At 38.9% G+C, this 21640-nt stretch overlaps 2 protein-coding genes across 3 annotated transcripts; one reads left to right on the top strand and one right to left on the bottom strand.

Annotated features, from left to right (window-relative positions):
- Nucleotides 1–2484: 2484 nt before the first annotated feature.
- Nucleotides 2485–16650, bottom strand: LOC104944563 (glypican-6-like). 2 transcript variants are annotated; one of them, XM_010770113.1, is made up of 12 exons: nt 16570–16650; nt 15181–15332; nt 13319–13477; nt 12015–12149; nt 10291–10466; nt 10093–10173; nt 9393–9558; nt 8534–8664; nt 7320–7466; nt 6208–6344; nt 5281–5453; nt 2485–4893 (listed from the first exon to the last, which is right to left on the bottom strand). In XM_010770113.1, exons 1-12 carry the CDS (start codon nt 16602–16604, stop codon nt 4619–4621), a joined length of 1767 nt encoding a protein of 588 aa, XP_010768415.1. In that variant the 5' UTR covers nt 16605–16650; the 3' UTR covers nt 2485–4618. The 2 variants fall into 2 exon arrangements, with proteins under 2 accessions (XP_010768415.1, XP_010768414.1); XM_010770112.1 differs by lacking the exon at nt 16570–16650 and adding an exon at nt 15431–15692.
- Nucleotides 16651–17158: 508 nt separating this feature from the next.
- Nucleotides 17159–21040, top strand: LOC104944564 (cohesin subunit SA-1-like; the record flags this gene model as incomplete). The annotated part of the gene is made up of 7 exons (XM_010770115.1): nt 17159–17232; nt 17608–17689; nt 18368–18464; nt 18745–18933; nt 20007–20103; nt 20416–20492; nt 20836–21040. Coding segments are annotated over exons 2-7 (694 nt in total), but the record flags the coding sequence as incomplete, so codon positions are not given.
- Nucleotides 21041–21640: the final 600 nt, after the last annotated feature.

The following is a 21640-nucleotide window of genomic DNA, read 5'->3' as shown; positions in this document are numbered from 1 at the left end:
ACATAACATCGTGGTGTATCATTGTTTTTCAGACTAGCCAGACCTTCTCAAGTGTCACTTTGTAAACACTTGCTGGGTGAAAGCGCCATAAAATCAATAGACGATATTGGAGCTTCAGTTCAATATGAATTTAAGGTGAACCATAATTTAATAGTTATCTTATGTTAGACACTAAAAGGTCAAAGGAAACGGTTCTTGTGTCTTGTTTTTCCACCAGATAACAAACTTAGGCAGACCACTGAAATCTTTTGCCAATGCATCTTTAAACATCTACTGGCCGAAGGACAACTCAGTGGGAAAGTGACTTCTGTACCTCACTCAGATCAGCAGTAAAGGTGTGCAGTCTGTCCCCTGCTCACCTGGGAGCGAGATCAATCCACTTAAACATATAAAGGTAATAAACAACTCCAACTTCTTTTGTTTATTATATTTCCAAATCCAAGCAACAGCTGTAATAATAAACATCTCTATCCTGATGATGTTTAGAATTGAATAGAATAGGGAGGGATGAAACACTCTTTAATGGTCAAACATGCAGAGCACACAGCACACACAGTGAAATGTGTTCTCTGCTTTTAACCCATCCTAGTACCAGGAGTCTAGTACTAGGGTTGTATGAAGGGTTGGCCTGAGCCCTCAAGGAAAAGACGTGAAGCTGAACTTGAAGCTCTCTCTATTGATGGATTGTCATTTCTTTCAAAAAAGAGGAAATACAAAACCTTGGTAAGAAGTCAACAAAAAAGACAAAGCCAACCGTTGCTAAGTTACTCTTAACATTCTACTTTACCATAGTAACACACTGACAATGTCCAACTGTTACTGTGAATGTAATACAACAGAAAAATAAACATAAGAAAGCTTGAGTTTATCCACAGATTATGGTGAATTATGTTCATTGAGTTCATACAACATTTATATTAAAGAAAGACAATGCTGTAACAAAATTTTTTATTCTACTTTAGTTGTCCAATATCGGCTTTGTTTTTTGCCTTTCACACCTGCTCTGATGGACTGAAGTGTGTGGAGCTACGCTGCCCTCTGCCCTCTGCTGGGTTTGGACAGTACTGCAGTGATTGTCCTGAATTCACGCCTGTGGAACACCACATTTACAGAGGTGATTTATTTAAGCTGATTTACAATAGGAATCTTTGATGCATGTTTGCAGCCCTATCATCATTACTCATCTTTTTTGACTGTCCCATTTAGGATTACAGCTCTTGGAACTTCCTGAACATTGTTGTGGATGCTTCTCTCAGTTTGACAAACTCTCCAGAGAATATTGGATTTAAAACAGAGACACCTGGGAGAAAGGTAACACCAAAATGTTCTTTGATTTGTTAAATTACTTATATACGTTGGAGATATTATAGCTTTGGGCTTGGAAAAGCATTTTTGATTTTGCAGTACAATCACAACATGGAACTGATTTAAGTAAAATCTCTATATCCGCAGGTTAAACTTACAGTGTTTATCGAGAGAAAACATTTATCCAAAGTTGCCTGGTGGATAATCTTCTTGACGCTCATTGCATTTCTCCTGTTGTTGGCAGTTCTTGTCTTCTTATTATGGAAGGTAATCAAAATCAAATGTATAATAGTGTTTTTTTTTAGCTTTGGTGAACTAACTCAATGAAGATAATAATGCAATTGCATGTATGTTATCCAAGAAATTCAAATGATTGTCCTCTTAAATAAGCTCACTATTCAATAATGATTTTATTATTTCTGCCTCCATGCTAAATATTTACTGTCTACGATTAAGATGTTTTAATGCATTGTCTAAAAACATCAAAGGAATGATACACCAGTCTTAAATTAAACACTAAACTGTGTAAAAGTACTTACTTAAATGTCTTCAAAGTTTAAAGTAACTGGAGTATGTTTACCTTTGGGAGATATTAAATTGCATTTAATCTAGAATAGTTGATATTCTATAATGTGAATAATCTCAATTAAAAAGTTGTGAAATACATGAAATGCCTGCTATTATTTACATTGAGGTTTAATATGTTGCATTAAGTGATTTGCACTTATGCTTTATGATTGTATTCACTTTATACTACCTTTTTCATATAGTGCCTGAGTAAAATGTGGTCTGTGAATGTTGTTTTGACTCTCCTATATTATCTGTTTTTGTCAGCGTGGATACATGAGCTCACAACAAGAAGCCCTTGCATGAAAAAGACCCAAACACAGAGAACGCTCCCCTTAAACCCTGAAGCTTCAGTGCTATGAGACACAAATAACCATGAACACTTGATGTTAAGAGTATCCAACCCATAACATCTAATTACGTACATGATTTTTTTGTGATATATTTTTGAGGCAGAACTTTTCTTTAACATTTGTTTCATGTTTTACTGCTTTCTTAAAATGAAATAAGAAAAAAATAACACTCTTTTCTTGAGGATATTTTTAATGGATCAGAAAATATCACTTGTTCGATACCAACAAACTGTTACAACATGAAAAAAGTTGTGCTTTACTTTCACCATGAAGGAATGTGCCAGTGGTTGGGATGGATGAGTGGTCGTAATAAAGAACAATTTACCTGAAATTCAAGGGAAATATTGCAGCCACATCCTTTTTTGACTGCTGATAATTCAAAGTACAATCGATTACAATACTGTTGCTTGTGAAATACTGTGTTTTCATTTGTAGTTGTGCCACATAATACTGTGTTTGTAGTGAAGTTGTGAATAAGGTCAAACAGACTTTGAAGGGTTTGATTCCTTACATTTCACATTAAACGTAACAATTAGATTGCTAGTGATTAGGAGTCAAATGTGAATGTTCTTAGCCAAATATGAGAATTAAACCCTCCTCTTTTTCAACAGGACATTTGTGAATTTCATCATTCAACAGAAACGTTTATTTTCACATTATCTATAGCCTACATTATTTTAAAATCTGCCATCCTTATCTCTGCCATTTTTTGTAATCCTATCAGGATTTCAATATCTTTAAAGAAGTGGTTAACCATTTTGAAAAAAATTGCTTTCTTGCTAAAAGTTGGAAATGGTGCAAGCAGCTAGTTAGCTTAGCATAAAACATAAAAAAAAAGGCGAGATAGTAAATATAATCATTATTTTCCAGGGTAAACAAACACCTCTCAGGCTCACAAATGTTGTTTGGTTAACTTATATAAAAACCTAGGTATCAAAACGTGAATTTGCAGTTTGGTGGGTTTTACGTGCTGTAACAATGTTTATGCTAAGCTAACTGGCTGCAGCGTCACCATACAAAAATGAGGGCCATTTATCCTCTTTTCATCTAACTCATTAAAACTAGAGTAGCCTAAGTCAAAAATCTTTTAATTTGATCTAGTCCTGCGCACTGTCCATGTTTCCCTCCTTGATTATTCTTTGATTTCATCTTCATCAAACAACAATCAGCGCATGATAATTAATAGCCACTCGGTGCTCTACAGCATTTGTCTTTCTGTCAACATTTGGTCCAAGTTTACACTAGCTCACTGTTTTCATCATATTTTGTTGATTTTAAGAAAAAAGGGTAAAAAAGCACGGCATTAAAAAACATCCAAACATCTTCTCAACATGACCCCTGAACAGTGAAACCAGAACATACAACAGACAATATAAAACCATCCTACAAACACACACACACATTCACACACACACTTCTCCTTAATCCCTGGCTGAAAATAATCAATGTTTTTTGACCAAATATTGTATAATAGGCTAATTAAGTGTTTGGTTGTTATTGGTTCAATAACAATATTTCATAATGATTGGTTTACGGAAATGAGCAATAAATACAACTTGTTTTATCCTTTTTCATCATACCAGAGTAAAAAGGCTGACACTTTTTCTAAAAGATAACACTCAACCCTTTCCAAAATCATAACAATAAGAACAATGAAATATTATATTACAAATAAATTAAAAACATCAATATTATACATTAGTTAACCCCTTGTTGTCACAAGTAACCCCAAAAGGAATTTGAGCTTTTCGGTACATTCAAAATAAATGTTGTTTGGTTTCAAGAGTCACACTATTGACTTTCTTTTTTGATCTCCAAGCCAAAATACGGAGGTTTAATTAAGTAAGTAAATTAAATCCTACTACTTCCACAAGATTAAAATGAACCACAACCGCACTGAAACCAAGATCGATTAAACTAATTAACTTAGTTTCATGAGAAAGCAGCAATAAACCACAAGCCTGCTAACTGAAATAATATGGTGATTATCTCCATCTAAAAGACCACCAAACCATGAGAACATGAGCTAATTCAATTCCTGCTTTTTGTACTTTTTGTTTCCCTCTCAGACGTATATATGCTCCAGCAATACATTCAGCATCAACACTCCAATAGGTCAAACGAATGGCAAAAGAAAATGGCAGTACTTCTAATGTTTTGTTCATATGAATCAATGCCTTGTTATACCTCTTTTGTAGCTTGGGCAGTAGGAATGATATTCACTTTAACCTATTTATGATGTGCTGTTTAAAGGTTTTTAATTATTGCTAAATTAGCCTGATTGTGTCTATTTTTTCCTGCTGATTTTACAAAATGGAATGACTTCTTTCTTCATAATGTGCTTTAGACTCCAGTGTGACATTAAACCTCCACCTACAGACTGTATTCACCAGCTATCTCCACATGGGGGCAACAGTGACCATGAAAGGCAACAACAAAGGAACCGGGGAGAAAGACAGCTTTCTTGTTGCTGATTTGATCCGACCTTGGCCGTTGTTTTTGTTCCATTTGGATCCGTTTCTTTCACGAACGCGAGGTGGCTTTGCAGGGTTTGAAGCGGGGCTGCGAGGGGGTTTGTTGTAGGGCGGGGAGTAAGGCCCATGGCCGGGCCAATCATCATTGTACCTTTCCCCCTCATCTCCACCTCCTGAGCCACTGCCCTCCTCACCTGGAACAAGGAAAAAGAGAATTAAGACTATAAATTGTATCGCTTGTTTTGGAAAAAAGTTTTCATAACCTAAATTGACCTTTGTTTTGTTAAACAAGTTCCTTTTTGTAATTGACCAATTGTCCTTCAGTGTTGGATAGTTATTATATTAAAAAATATACTTAAATGTTCATATGTTTGCCTGTAATTCAATATTTGACCCCTTATAGGTCAGATCATTGTAATAAAATAAAAAGTTCAACATATTTCCCTGAAAAATAGCTGTCAAAGGAAAAGATTCAAATAAAGAACAAATACTCTAGTAAATGTATCTAGTTGCATTTCACCACTACATACAGGCAATGCATCACATACTCCTTTAGGTTATACAGATATTTGAACACTGACTGTCCATGAAGTCCATGTCCTGTCCGGTCTGAGCGTTTTTCAGTTTGTTGGTCACGACCCTCAGCTCCATGATCAGCTGCCTGGTCCTCACATCCGGCCGAGAAATGTCTACTTCCACCTCGGGGTTATTGATCTGGCTGGCCAGCCCGTCGCCCATCACATCCGGCAGGTACCTGAGCACACACACACACACACACAGGTTCATGGACCAAAACTCAGACATCATGAATGCACACAAGCACAGATCTTTTTAAAGCAATGCTGTGCAATTTCACACAGTTTGTGTTGATAGGAAACAGTCTGTAACACAAAATGAATGAGCATAACACCACATGTGAACATTGTGTATTTTTACAATAACTATGTTCACTACAATAACTGGCTTTGTTCCCGACGGGGAGCAACCCACTTTTTTTATTAAATTGCAGCAATGTGACCCAGACTCATTTAAAAACTGCCATGTGTAACTTTACAAAATTCCATGTTTTGAATGACACAGCTGGCCTTGATGTGAACTTCAGTCAGTATTAAGTCACAAATGATATATAACAGTACATTGTTATATGTTATACCTTTACCTGCTGTGTTTAACAAGAGCCTTACAGATCTGCTAACTAGTTACTCTTGTTCGAAGCCATGTCCCTTTTCTTTTGGACTGTCTTTTGATTTTTCAATATAAACAGGACAAGCTATTCCACATTTTCATTCTACTTGTTTTTTTGTGTGATATGAAATACATGTCTGTGTTAGGCTGTCTCTTTGAACATAAAATAAACCAGCCCCACACAGAGAGCATGTATGTGACTGGTGGTGGTCAAATTAAATTAACTAAATGCTATCTGTTGCACCCGTTCCACCTCTGCACCATCACTCACTCCTCCTCCTACACCTCTACCAAACCCAACCCTCCACTCTCATCTCGCTCACCTCCCCCGGGTCTGCCCGTTCCAGCAGCGGTCCTCATTGGTGACGTCGGCAGCTATCCTCTCATCGTTACAGATGGTGTGTGGGAGGGACACCCAGAAGCCACGCATAGGCCGCAGTCTTTCCTTCAGCTCGGTAACCTGAACGGAGGCGGAAAGAAATCGGTTATGACTAAGACCTGGTCAAAAGTATCCTTGTTTGGTATGGCTGGCCGGGGGAAACATATTGAGGCTTCGGTGCTGACGCTGGCCAAAGTCATAAACTGACTTGACACTGCTTCAGGGTTACTTCTCAGACCACATCTCTTTTTATGTTTTATAAATAGATATGAATACCTATCATCCTCCTTCTCCCTCCTCTGCTCTTGGTTCCAATTATTTTCCTGCACTTCTATCTTTCAATACTACTCAGCAGTCACAGGAGCACTGTCTGGCCTCTGACCGCTGCACTCTTTATTATTAGTTTTTCGCACCTGGCTATATCACCAGTTTGTCCTCTAATGCCTTTTCTTCTTCCTCCGTTGCTATGTCTGAACCCTGACTCATGCTCAGTGCAAACATGTTGCCTTTTCGTCTTTATTACAGTTTCAAAAGCATGTACTGAAATCACACTCAACACAAAAATATGACCTGCACCAAAACATTTTTGAGTCTCGAAAACCGCAATATTGTGAACTCAGTCACTCGTAGTGATTTAATCTGAGGTCCATGCAGTTTTTCATCTTTTAGCTCATTGTTTTGGTTTCCTTGCATGCAACTAAAATGCATTGAATGATGGCTGACATTTATTTATGCATTTAGCCGCTAAAGAGACCAATAATTCCATAATTTTGAGTCTATTACAGACCTAAAAAAAGAAAGAAACTACGCACTTATGCTTGTCTTACATTGGTAAACAGGCCAGGTACCACATTTCAAATGAATGCTTATGTTAGTTTCTTTGCTGGATATTTAATACGCCCTTTTTGCCACAAAGAGATTAACGTTTTTTCTTTGTAGCGTGTTGTGCTGACCAAAAGAGCCATTCATGCAGTTTTAAAGGTGTCTCAATGTCAGTATAGTAAACTAGTAAACACATCTGACCGAATGAGTAGCTACAGTATGCTTGTTTCTCACCAGTCGGTCCAGGTTGGTGCCTGCAGCCGTGGTGGGTTTCTCCTCGGGAGAGTAGGTGCGGAAGGGCCTCTTGTTTCCTCCTGACACTTTAGGGGAGCGTTTGGACCGTCCTGGAGCTGGACGGGGGCTTCCACAACCTTGAAACACCTGAGGTAAACAACAACAAATCAATACAGTTGAAACCGCTGTATAAAAAGTATTATAACAATTGTAATATACCATCATCATCATCATCATCATCACAACAGGCTTTGAGGAATCTCTGGGATAATCTTGAACATATCTTCTCCAGTCTATAGGATATAGTTAAATAACTCTTTTATTGCATTGACTATCCTTCAACCTGCATCCTTTTAACCTTCGACTTTATTTGGTGATACTTTGTGGCATCCCATGTTTTAGGAGTTAAGGCGTCCTTTGTTGCATGGCATTCTATCTCTGTTTTAATTTAAGGTCATTTCTTTACTTTCAAAATCTCTAAGAAAAGTGTAAAAATAACCTGCCAAAAACACGTGAAAGTGATCAAGAAACAAATATCTGCAATTATTTTAGTATTATAATTGCAGCATGACCCTCTATTGTGGCGTTAAGGATAATTGTTGCATCATTATCGTATGTTCACAGAATAACCTAATTCCATTTTACTTAAAAACTTTATTTATCTTTTTTTTTAAATATTGAGCTTCATGAAATTTGGACGAGTTAGTATTGCGATTTTGGCGAGAATTCCAATGAAATCTTAACCGCTCTATTTTTTACGCCCGAAGGTGCTGCAGGTAAACAGAAAAAGTCGTCCATGACCTCTAGAATTACACCAAATGACTTCAAGGCAGCATCACACAAAGCTGAGCTGTAAAGGAAAGAGCTGCCTCTCCTGAAGCGCCGCTAACACAAACCAGGATTTTCTGGTTGTAACGAGATGTGGGTGTCTCTCTGGTGGATAAGCTGCTGGGATGTCTGCCATGTTTTAATCATACTGTGAGGCGGCCATGCTCCCTGTGAATAATTCCTATCAGGTTTACCGCATGCTGTCACAGTAGAAAGATTCAGATTTATTTTTAAAGAAGGTAAAAAAGGATCTTTATGCACTTACAAAAGTTTGATAAATACTAAAAGAAAAGCTAGTCTGCAAAATCGGAAACCATTTAAAAGAAATACATCCATTGAATTCCCTATTTGTAGGGGAATGGTTGGCATTGGGCTCTCTTCCTTGCCTTCGTGGAGATGGTGACGCTGTTTTCCTGCATGTGCATGATGGCCTCCGACACTTTCACAGAGATGGAATCGGCGGCAAGCTCCATGTTAAACGGGCCCTCCAGCTTCTCTGAAACCTGGTACAGAGCATCTGATAGAGGAAATACAAAAAATGCAAAGGTAATAAAGTTATACTATAGTCACTGAAGTTCTGATTGTCTGGGGTTAAATACAAAGAAAGAACTTGGTTGATGAGCCTATTCGTAACCCTGATAAACATCAAGCCGGTTTCCTGTGTCTTGAAACTCATGTTGAACCAACTTCAAAGATTTTCATCTGTGTATGAGGTTACAGGATTGGAAGATTGGGAAGCACGCCAACATAATATGAAGAGAAGTGTGAAGAATAATGGAGGGATAAAAAGGGTACATGGGGGTGAAATGGGTCCGGGTGCATTGCACAGGGATTGAGTGATGAAAGGTGAGAGGAAGCACTGCACATGAATAGGGGGGAAAGGGGAAGGGACATATGGGTTTGATGAAAGGGGAAGGGAAACATAGGAAGACAGATCAATTGTGAAGGAGCAGAGAAGCATGAATGATTAATGGAGGAGGAATTCATTATGGGGAGAGAGGAAGTGAAATTAAATGAGTGACAGAGGGCAATAAGAGGTGTCTCCTTTTAGCTATTCACAATTGAATAATTCTAATAATTGAAAAGGCTTTTCAAATTTCATCTGGAGCAGAGCAGTTTTTTTCCTTTACGACCTTATCTAATTAAAACTGAAGGTATTGTTGCTCTTTGAGATATGAATGATTTGTCTCAATGCACCTGACCCTAAAGCTACTTCGAGTTTTTGTTGTTTTCCCTACCACCCACCTATGTAATTGTTCCATTCGGTTTCCAGGTCGCCCTGATTGGCTAAGCAGCCCTTCATCACGTTAAGGCACAGGGAGTGGCAGGGTCTCACTGAGGGCGTGCCCCGACACAGAGGGCAGTACCACTGACGCATCAGACCACGCACACACTCTGATTCTGCTGTCAACTAAAAACACACAAAGCAGAGGGTCAGACGGTGAAGGACAAGAAGAATAACATTAACATTATTAAAGACACCATTTATAATGTTCTGCCACTCGTTGTATCTGATAGGGAATTATTCATATGGCGCTTTGGTTTATTCTTAATCATCCTGGTTTTCACCTCTCCTCTTACTACTCTCTCCTAGGGTACGCAGAGGGGATACATTGCCATTAGAACTCAACAGATGAAAACTGTTTTAAGTTGCATCAGACCTTTTCTAATATATTGGAGTCCAACTTTTTAAAGGTCATCCCACATTTCAGAACTTCCTGGCATCTTATAGAAATAAAAAATAAACGTGGAATATGTTTGACACATAAACTACAGATATTTGAAGTTGCATCGCTCGACACCTTTTCTAATATAATGGAGTGCAACTTTTAACAAATAAACTGAAACTTCAAGCTTTAGGATTCTTGATGATGAGGTTTTCTCAAACTTTATTTTGCAGATTAGACAACGGTACAAGAACATCTCAGTACAAATAACAACTCACCTTTGTTGCTTTGTTAACGATATCCCGACCAGTAGCCAAGCCCTGAGATAAAGCTCGGGCTGCGATAAAAGCCCTCATCACCTGATTTCACAAGGAAAGAGAGCACAATAATGTAAGTCATTTGGTCATAGTAAATCTGCATAACTGTGAATGCAGTTCTGCAGTATCAAAGCCTTCTTAACGTGTTTTATCACATACTTGTACGCGTAGTCTGCGGGGCACATCCCCAAACGGCTGCAGCTGTTCGGCGTGTTTACTGACACACTCCAGGTAGTCCTCACTGAACTGATACTGGGGGTTGACCAGAGAGAAGACCCGCTCTACCAGCCTGGACCAAAAGTCTGCGAGCACCTCTGACAGGCTGACACTGCCCCCTGTGTGCACAAAAACACCCGTCAGCAGAGTTGATGTATGCTGTTCCAGAGCTTTAAATTGGGATTTTCATCTGAAGCTCCAAACACACTGAATTAAACCCAACAGAAAATACATACAACATTCAGAAAAATGCACCTGACTTTTGTTATACAGTGTAAATGTTGACTACACACACTGTACTCGTGTTTGGAGAACTTTGATGGTTATAAAGATAGCCAAGTAAACTTCAATGGTTTGGAAAAGGCTTAGATGAAATTAACTAACAGGGCTAACCACATTTAGTGGTCCAAGGTCCAGTCCTTCAAATTTGTAGGAAGTATTTAAATGTGGGGAAAGTATCTCTTTCTCAACAAGTGTATATTGTGCTCAGTAATACAACTCTGGTTGGTGCAAGCAGCTACAGGATATTGTAAACAAATAAAGTAAAAGTATATTGGCACATTTTTCTTAACAGACTACATAAAAGTGAAGAAGTGACAAACCTTTCTTCAATGAATATTGTCTGTTCAACCCTAGACTTATATGTGATGTGCTCAGGTTTTCCTCATGACCTTAAATGTGTATGGGTGCTTGTCATTCTCCGTCGGTAGCCAACTGGCAGACTGACATGTGACTCTCCAATGTGTTGTCTACAATGCGGCCTTAAATAAGCCATACATGTTGTTTGGCAGACAAAGACAGGTTGACTAAGCAGCAACAGCCTGCAGACAGACTCGCCAGCAAGCCTCTGTCCTGCCAAAACGGAGCGATCCGGAACAAAAATAGAAACTGTCTTCTGTGGAAATCCAATTCTCTCTTTAATTTTTCTCCAATTACTCTTGCCATCCCAATTCTCCTCAAAAGGCAATGCTTCCTTTTTATGAAAGCGGCTGTGGATTTACCTCGGAAAGGATGTCGACTGCTAAAACAAGACTAAACTGTGACTGCAACATAGAATCATGACAGCTCTTTACCAGATTACCATTTGAACCAGACCAGCCAAACACTTCTCTGTATTGATTCATTTGTATGGTGGTGAGGTAGGAGTAAGGTTATTTGTCTAAATAATTGTCTCTTGAAGGGTATTTTTTGTTGTCAATTCAGGCTTTCTTTTGACTTCTAGTGTTCATTTCATTTGGAAAATATTTTTTTTGCCATTTAGTTTGAAAGTTGGGAATGAGAGAATAAGAGAGCATGGATGGAGGGGCATGCCAACTAAGTCAGGACTTGAATTGACGTTTGCATTCCATGGTATGCATCTTAGACCAACAGGATGTCCATGATTTCACCGTTTTATATGGCAAAATCAAACCCACTGGGATTTATTTAGCATATACCATTAGATCATTTCAATACATAACAATAAACTAAGGTAAAGTGATCAAACTATTTAAAACATCCCAGTTTCCAAGGTGATGTCTTGACAAGTTTTATTTTACTAGTTTTAAACCCAAAGATATCCAGATCAATGTGATGTAAAACAGAAAATCAGGAAATCTACATTTGTGAGAGGCTGAAAGCAGCCCTGTCAATCATCTCAGTTAGTTGAATTATCTGACTAAACTAACCAGAATAATATCTGCGCAGCTCCACAAACAGCTCCTGGAACACGTGTGCGTTCTGGGTGAAGAGCCGTCCGTAGGTCTTGGTAAACATCTGGTTCATCGACTTCTCTGACAACTCGATGAGCTCTCTGAAGAACTCTACAGACAGACAGGAAAAGCAGATTAGATATTAATTTATCATCCATTTGATTCTCTTCCGATGTCTTAGCCAGGTTTCTAGGTACGTGGGCGCACGATTAACAGCTCATAGGGACAGTTACATCAGATCCTGCACGCTGTTAAATGAGAATAACAACGTGTACTCTATTTAGAACTCATATGCAGTCTCCCACTGCTACAGCTTCTTTAAATGATTCACCATGTACATTATATAAAAGGATGAGGAGAGAAAAAAAAGGTGATAGCAGTCCACCGGAGGTAGGAGGAGAACGAGTAAATTCAGCTCTGTGCTGGGGTCTGCAACTAACCTGCAGCCATACATACAGAGATTGAGACAACGTGGGCTGAATTCTCTGAAATACATCCACTAAAGCTGTCTGGGTAGATTTCCCTCCAGCCACCATTTGTTGACAGGGAAACTTGACCAATTTGTATATATGTTTAAGTTCAGTTTTCAGCTACGGTTAGGTTTTGTTTAAGAGGTTTTCTGTGGCTCCAGAGGCAGCGCTCAAACATCTGAAAAGAAAACATGCTGGTGTCTTAGTGATGCCATCAGGGTTACCTCCGCTAAGGTTGGCTACCGCAAAAAGTATAATCATTTGTTACAAACTGGAGCTGTACATTTGTTTAGTGGTGTATTTACCATTTACCAGGCAAAAAGGAATCTAATCAAAGTTGTGTTGCATTATGGGAATTGAGGATCTACTTTTCTGGATCTTAACCCATACTAGGGACTAACTGTCAGGATATCCCAACCGTTGCTACTAATCATGATTCAATCATTTGTATATCCTGTCTCTTGTGAGTCCCTCAACTTTATGAGAGTTCAATGCTAAAGTTTCTGAAGTTACTTTGATTTCAGCAGTTACTGTGTGTCGGTTAAACATGAATAAGAACCATGCATGCTATGCAGGAACATTGCAATATTCATGCATCGCTGCTTTTAGATTCCAAAGTCAATTTCTTTTGAGACTCAGAATCCAATCATCTGAGAGGAACTGTGCAGTTGAATATCCTTAATACCTTTTTAATCTCTGCACTCCATTAACTCGGTAGAGGAGGGTGATGTGAGGACAGAAGACTTAGACTACATTTAAAAACAGATAATATGACCATAAAGAATAACTGCTTCTGAGTCAGCCTCTCACCGTCAAACCTGCGGTGTCTCTGGGTAAAAGTAGTCAAAAGGAACTGGCTGTTCTCCTCGACGGCTTTTAAGAAATCCCTCTCGCTCTGCAGGGCCAGCGTTTCCTCCATCTGACTGGAGCAGCAGGTGTAGTCTTGAGGACAGAGCCGCAGGTGCTCACCTACACAAGGCCAGGGAAGAAGGTCAGAACATAAGTGGAGAAAATGTATTTGGCTTAAACACAAGATATTCTATTGTTGTGTTTCTGTAACGCACTTTGGGTTGCATTTATGGCTAAAAGCTTCTATTAAAAAAAAATCATAATTCACATTTTAATGAAAACAAAGCCCCTTTTTCAATGACATCAGTATCTTTTATCAGGTTAAAGCAGATGTTTTAATGGAAAACCAAATTCCTCCAATCATCAGTCTGTTCAGTTACCGAGGGGAAATCCTATCAAAGATAAGGATGTGATAGATAATTTTAATTTCCCTGCATGAATTATTCAGCTTCAATCTGTCTTTCTTTGTCAACTCAGGTTGGCTCTTTGATATGTCAGAGGTAATGATATGCAAACGAAAAGCAGGGGAGACAGACAGACAACAAAAAAAAACAGCGCTCTGAATGTGGAAATGGTTTGAATTCTTTGTCTGTATAATTTAACATCTAACATGAATATTGCTGCTGTTAATACAGGGGAAAGTCTCCCAACTCCACCCTCGCTGATGTCCCCCTCTGCCTCTTTTGTTCTCTCTGTGTGTCTCACTATTAGCCCCTCTCTCATCCCTCTATTTCCATTTCTAAACTGCTTCTCTTCCTCCTTCGCTCTCCCGGCCATCTGCTCCCCTGGCCCACGGGACAGGGAGCCAAGACTCAGGCAGAGATAACACACACACTCACACACTCAATCAATATTGCAGTTGTCTCACTGACTCTCACACACACACAGATAAATTGCTACAAAATAAATCCTCACACACCAGAGATCCACACACTACAATTACTCAAACATTTAACAATTTATTTAGGGAAAGGTCCAAGTCTGTCTAAGGGTTAAACACACACACAATGTTATTCTCTCACTGATTTAAATGCAAGGCTGAACTTCCTGACACATATTTAGCCACTCATGTTCTCCAACATTTGATCCCTCACTTGGTCAGACATCAATATTTAACCAAATGTTCCCTTACTTCCCATCTTTCCTGTATCCCTGCCTCTAACCAAAACTTTAAATTATCCAAAACCCACAGATATTAATCCATGTGATATGGTTCAATTTAGCAGATAAGATTATCTCCAGTACACAGAGCCTATGGGTATATGCAGGGATTTAACATTGGCCCAGTAGGCAAAGACTAATTAGGGGCGAGGTTCTTTGTTGCACCGGTGTTGGCAAATTGCTCATCCCCTTAATCATCCTATTTAAACAGCACCAGGGGGAGGAGGAGGAGGAGGGGGGGGGTGTAATTTGTTTTAAACCACCCGGTATTGTTTCTCTGGAGGAAACCTCACCATTGATATTCCCACATTATGTCTCTGGTGGATATAAGTGAGTTGTGTGCAACCTTGTACTTTTAGATATTACTTTTCTATCGTGACTTTAGGTATTTTATTTAAAGATAACCTAGTTTTTTGCTATGATGTTCCCATGATAAATAATTTGTGGTGGTGAGCAGCGAGTTCATATGACCTCGATGTGCATAATGGTGTTTGTATGCATGTCATGACAAACAAGAGCATTTTGCTGCGACATGTATCTTACATTTGAATCAAAACTTGAATTAGTCACTTATTTTCTTATGGATCATGGGACGGTTCTGCATGAGCCTCTTCTCTAAAAAGTGTGTGGTTCATCCCACTGCAGGGTAGATGCAGTCTTACCGGAGATTTGAGTCACCGGAGCGGTGCCTGTGCTGTAGCCCTTCTCCGCGTACACCTGCCGGGTGTCGGCGCAGCTCCTCCCGGCAGAAGCCACGGGACTCCGGCTCCCCGACAGCGAACACACCGCACACAGAAGCACCAGAAGCGGGTACCTGGAGGAAGAAGAGCGGGTATCCATCTTCACCACAGGACGTAGAAAAAGACAGCAGGGGAGAGGGCGGCTTTAAATAAAACCAGACGGGTGCAGCACCTTTTAAAAAAGAATGAATGGGCGGTTTGGATGCACGCAAAAGTAAAAACGGTATCCCAAATCCTCAGTCGTTTAAAAGAGTCATAGTTTTCCCCGATAAGTGCAATGAACAGATGCATCCGGGCTGATTTTTACATCACACATATGTCTCCATGCACCGTGTCCAGTTAATTTACAGTCCTTCCTGGGAGATCCTCTGTTGTACGTAAATGTAAAGGGAGTGTGAATGGGGCACTCCCGTCGCTCAGACTCATCCAGCTCACTCACTCTGTCAAGAGGGCAGGGCTGGCAGCACGATACCGGAAAAGGGCCTGTTTTCAAAATAAAGCTATTTTAATGTTTTTTACAAGGTTTTTTTTTATGCCATAAAAAAACATCATAACATGTATATTATATAAAAGACATGTATTTAAAAGAAATATAAAAACATGTTTAAGAGTTGTTGTTTTTTATAAATGACATATACATTTGGTGAAATGTAATTAAAAATAAAGAGAATTACAGTAAGGTGCCATAATAAATAAATGAGCAGTCCGAAAAAAGCCTCCTAATATGTAATTTTGTATAGATTTTGCATTGCATGATTATCAACATATAATCTCAAAAATCACAACATTCTGTTCAAATAGACTTTTATTTTTGTAGAATCTAATGTAAGGCTAGGGGTGGACATTGCGACCACAGTCTACTATAGTTGTGTAAAGATAAGGCTCTCCATAACCAAGAATAGTCACTATAGCCCAAGTTAATGTTTGGCTTTCTGTTAACTGTCCTCCTAGAGACTTTCTAAAATATCAACAATTGGTCTTTTGTTTGAATTTTCTTGTATAGGAGCCTATAATAAAAGTGTTTTGCCTATGGCAATTCTAAAAAATGCAGTAAATAGACGGTATTGAAATGGTTTCTCCTAATGGTAAACAGTTTGACATAGGTGTTGCTTGGTGACAATATAGCCCACAACAAAGCACTACTATCCAGTGCACATTTGGTCTTACAGTTCAACAGGGGGGGAAATGAAATAATAATTTAAAGTATAATATTCGTTAGTATTTTCAGTATTTGAAGTTTCGAATGTATCTGCTTTTTCTACAAAAAAAAACAATTTTAGGCAAAGGCATTTTTATTTTAAAGGTTCGTACCAGAAGTTGTGTGTTACTCCAGCTGGTTTGACCATGGTGGTTAAGCCTATCAAACCCAGAACAATGGGCCGTGCATAGGAGGACCAACAGGGGAGAGAGGGTGAGGACTGAGGAGCCCGCGGTGGAGGGGCGGCGAGCAGCTGAGACACACCTCAGGGTCCTACAAACTGGACAGACAGACAACAGACAAACACAGAGCAGACAGACTGCAAGAATATAGACAGTAAATAAAGAAACGTGTAAAAGAAATGTCCTTTAAGAGTGTAAAGCCAAATTACATCCTATATTGTAAAATGCGTATAATTATACTTATTTAGCAATAATTAAATATATAGTTTGATTTTATTATATCATTTTCAAATTAATTCAGTTTTTATGAATTTCATGGAGATAGTCACATTTACGTTACCGCCGGGTGTGTTGCCGTCTACGAAGCAGAATAACTACTTGTTTTGAGTGACCAATGATCATCCAGTGACCTTCTGTAGGGACCAATCACCTTCAGATCTAAGGAGGCGCTGGCCAATCAGCAAAGATAATCATTTTGCGTACTTTTACGCGCCCTTGAATCTACTGAGGACAGAATAATTCACGCTAAATCCTCAAAGATTGGAACAAACTGATCAATTATTTAAAAAATCATTACTTAAAACGCCGTAACTAGTAAGTAATTATTCGATTAATATGTGTCGCTGTAGTAGCTAGCTGGCTACACGTCTTGGAAGCTTACCTTTTCTGTTTTGAAGCTAAGGGATCGTCTGCTAATGCGTCTTGTCCGTTAGAAACTCATAAAGAATAATCGGACATTTCCTTCATTAGCCAGTATATTTTTGTCTAATTTAATTAATGTCGGTCGACAAAAGATATATTTAAGCTAGTTAGAATTGCGGTTGCAAGTCCTTTAACTAACTAGCTAATGTCATCTTAGCTAATGCTACGTTCATCGTTAGCTTAGCCAATGCTAGGTATTATCTATTGGGTAAGGAGTAAAGTTAGCTTACTAGTCTTGTAACCACTTTCTTATCTTCTCCCCTACAGTAACTGTCACTGCAAAGATCAACCTACCTGTAGATCTATACCAATCACTGAAAATGGCAGCTGGAGACTCCTCATTTGAAAGGTAAAGACAGACACGCCTAGATGGTTCCTTTTGCCACCTGAATGGCCACTCAATACTTTAGTGACTAAGTCAAACTTAATCAGTTTTGGATATTTAATTTAGGATATTTATCATTTATCCTGCATACATATATTTCTAATAAGAAAATGCACACAAATGAACAGCACAGTAACAATCTGCTATAATTGAATAAAGAGTTGTTAAAATCAACATTTTCTGCTTCACAGCCACAACTCAAGTATATATATCCAATTATGTTTCCTCTATATACAATAATAAAGCTTGTCATCTATAATTGCCTCATTGATAATATCCACAGACCTGACATATTAGTTCATTTTCACTGCCCCAGCAATATGTGTGCACCTATAACAGCTAACAAATAGCCAGTTAAAAGTGCTGGAATAAAACTATGAAAAAGTAGTTTGAAGGAACACAGTTAAATGGAGTAAATACAATGATGATAACATATTGAGGTACACTGGGAGTCTCCTAAGTTATTCTACTGTTGGCCACAGAAGCAGAGTGCTACAGTAATGTAAGGAGAACAAATACAAACTTCTGAGCTCAAATTATCAACATGTGTATCCGAATGCCTGTCCGGCTTTGTATTTTTGTTAACCTTCAATATTTGTTTATGCTGGAGGAATGTATTCATTCTGTTTTCTTGTCTGTTAGTCTTGACGAGATAGACAACTTCTCAGATTCTGGCAGTGACTACGAGGCGACATTAAAATCCACAAAGCGGAAAAAACAGGCAGTGACTGGTCCAAAGGTAAATTATGTTGTTCTCTCTCAAACTACTTTACTCTCATTTACAAACCTATAGTTTACATTATTCACAATGGAGTAGATAAGGGCGAATATACATTTGTTATTAATTAAATTGCATCATTGTCGATTATCTTTCCGTTCTTAAAAAAAGCCTATCCAGAGTTGTAATAGCTGTGGTAAGCCTGTACCTTATCTTACCATGGCTGCGACTAATTCAGTTGACAACATCAATTCACCTCAAATCCTCTGCTGAGCTGCCCTCCCTTTTCTTTCATCTAAAGCCACCCAAGAGACCCAGGCATAGAGCTGCATTGAGGGGGTCCAGCCTCAGTAGCACTAGCAGCTCCATCCCCACCCCTCCAACCCCCCCCCTGCTGCAGCAGTCCCGAGGGAGATCCAAGCAGGGGAACCAGGGAATTAGTGCAAAGGATATCTATGATGCTGTCCGCTCTGGAAAGAGTGCCATGGTGGTGAGCAAACCTTCAGCTGAAGAGCAAAAGGGGGAAGGGTTTATAGAGATAAACACATGCAGGGATGTAGGTGCTGAAGGAGCCATGTGTAATGAGAAGAGAAACAAGGCTTTAAAGCAACAATGACAGAGATTTTCATCTGCTGTCAGTGGCTGACTGATCTGACCCTACAGAATTAGCTTTGATACGCAAAGAGGAAGGAGTGCTTTCACTGGGATGTGTAGTCAATGATTGACAGCATGCGTCCATCCCAACCTTTGTTGTTCTGGTCCCAGTCTCTTCTGGTTAAAGACTACACAAAAAGGATCACATAGCAATAGGAAGACAAAAAAGAGTGGTGAGCAGTAATAAAAAGAGTCTGTCACTACAGTGTAGAAAGGCAGCACACTGCAGATGGTATTTCTAGGTGAAGACAACACATTCAGCAAGTCTGCATTTCACAACATTATAGTCTGTTACGGAAAGGTTTCTCAGTTCTTTTTGTCAATATTCTCCTCCCCCCTTCCTTTTTTATATATATTTTTATAAATATTTTTGAATTATACTGACAGTATTCAAAGCAGATTCGAGTTGCAAAATGTAGTCAACTAATACATTTTCCAATCCACTGTTTTCCGCCTCTCAAATATGTAGATTTCCAGCTTTTATCTTTTTTTAAACACATATTACACTTAATATATTTGGGTTTTTGACTGACAAAACAAGACCTCTAAACAAATCATCTTAGACTTAGAGATGGACATTTTTTACACATTTCTCACATTTTATTTACCAAAAAGAATCTGTGGATTATTCAATAATACAAATAATTGTTATTTGAAGCCCTACAGCAGTTTCTTAGGTAGTGTCCATTCATTTGTATTGGTGTCATTGTTGCCAAAAAACATGAGCACGAATACAAGTGGAGAGAACTTTAGGTTATACCCACATATGTGACTGAGAAAAACAAGGCCATTGTCACGAAGAGGCTGAAATCCATAATTGTATTGAATTATATATTGTTATATGATTCATCCATCCTTTGATCTAAACCCAGCGTTCTCATTGGCTGCTTTCTCCTTGTCAATCTGAAGACGGTGGTGGACGAGTGGCTGGACAGCTACAAGCAGAGCCGAGAGGCTGGGCTGCTGGTGCTCATCAACTTCATTGTTCAGTCCTGCGGATGCAAAGGTCAGAGGTCAAGAGGGAGCCCAGGCGATGGGGGGGTGGTAGTCAGAGTTCAGGAGATTATCTTTCCAATTTTAAGCTCAGGCAATGATCAGCACTCAACTATCGATCTCCCAATGCGGTAACGATGCTATGTCTAGGTGCTGTGTTAATCCTCTGTCCATTGACAATGCAATATGTCAATATTTTGTGAGAGTAAAATAAATTGAAAATAAGTCATGCCATTTAATTTTTTAGGAGAACCAGAATGATTTCATTGCTACCTTTATCTATGTTAATGTGTTTATCTCTCTTGTGTGGAATACTTGTGTACAGGTGTGGTGAGCAGAGAGATGTTTGACAGCATGCAGAACGCTGAGATCATCGGCATGCTAACCAAAGAGTTTAATGAGGTAAGATAATTAAGATTTGTTTCAGTACTTACTAGAAGATAAAGGTTATTCTCCCAGACCTGCGGGTTCAAATCTAGTTCATCACAATGTTTCTCATCCAGTCTCAACTGCAATTTGCTGAGAAATCAACAACCTCTATATCCCAGGATATTGTTATCCCAAGGACGAGTACAGTGTGATTGAACACACCAATTAAAATCTCATGCTGATAAATGGACACATTAATGAGTTAATTACTCCGGTTTGCCACTAAATTGTCCTTATAGCAAACCTCTGCCTCAAATAGCTATGGTGAGAAAAGTGTAAGATATTTTCGCTTTCTGTTTTTTCTGTCTTCCTCCAGGACTCAGTGAACTACCCTCTGTGTACTCCAGGCCCTGAGATGAGGCGTTTCAAAGCCAGCCTGTGCGAGTTCACTCGGGTTCTGGTGCGCTCCTGTAGGAACAGCCTTATTTTTGACGAGTACCTGTTCCCCTCCCTGCTGGCTCTGCTCACCGGCCTGTCCGACTCGCAGGTCAGAGCCTTTAGACACACCAGCACCCTGCTCGGTAAGTACATCTGTACAGTAATAGTGCATAAAATCAGGGTTTCCGCGGGGTCTTAAAAAGTATTAAAAGTTGATAAATCAATTTAGCGAAAATGAAGGCTATTAAAAAGTATTACAAAATATTTAAAGGCATTTTCCAAAGTATTACATTTTGTAGCTTGTTTTCAATAAGTATATAAATTGTCCAAAGAGGTTGTATTCTACAGTCTGCCTGAATGTAATCATTGCGTAGGTGTGTAGTGTGATTCTGTGTACTATATTTATGGCATCCCGTTGGATTTGACATCATCTGAACAGGACATCACACGCTCACTGCTTGATAGCTTTATTTACACTAAAAGGGACTTTAATTGCAGTAATATCTAGAATTTAATGGATTTCATTGTAACGCAAGTCTATAGTTTTTTGTATTGATATTTGACACTAATAGGGGAGGTCATATCATAAGCCATAGCTTCTAACCTCTCCTGCTCACAGCGTTTTCTTTAATCCTCACCGTTTAATAGGGCTGCACGATTTGGGGAAATAATCTAATTGAGATTTTTCAGACAGATATCGCGATTCGATTTGCGATATTTGTTTTCAAGCGACCCAACGGAAG

The sequence above is a fragment of the Notothenia coriiceps genome, unplaced genomic scaffold, assembly GCF_000735185.1.
Source record: "Notothenia coriiceps isolate Sejong01 unplaced genomic scaffold, NC01 NC01_scaffold00008401, whole genome shotgun sequence".
Taxonomy (NCBI): Eukaryota; Metazoa; Chordata; class Actinopteri; order Perciformes; family Nototheniidae; genus Notothenia; species Notothenia coriiceps.
This window is presented reverse-complemented; position numbering and strand designations above follow the sequence as displayed.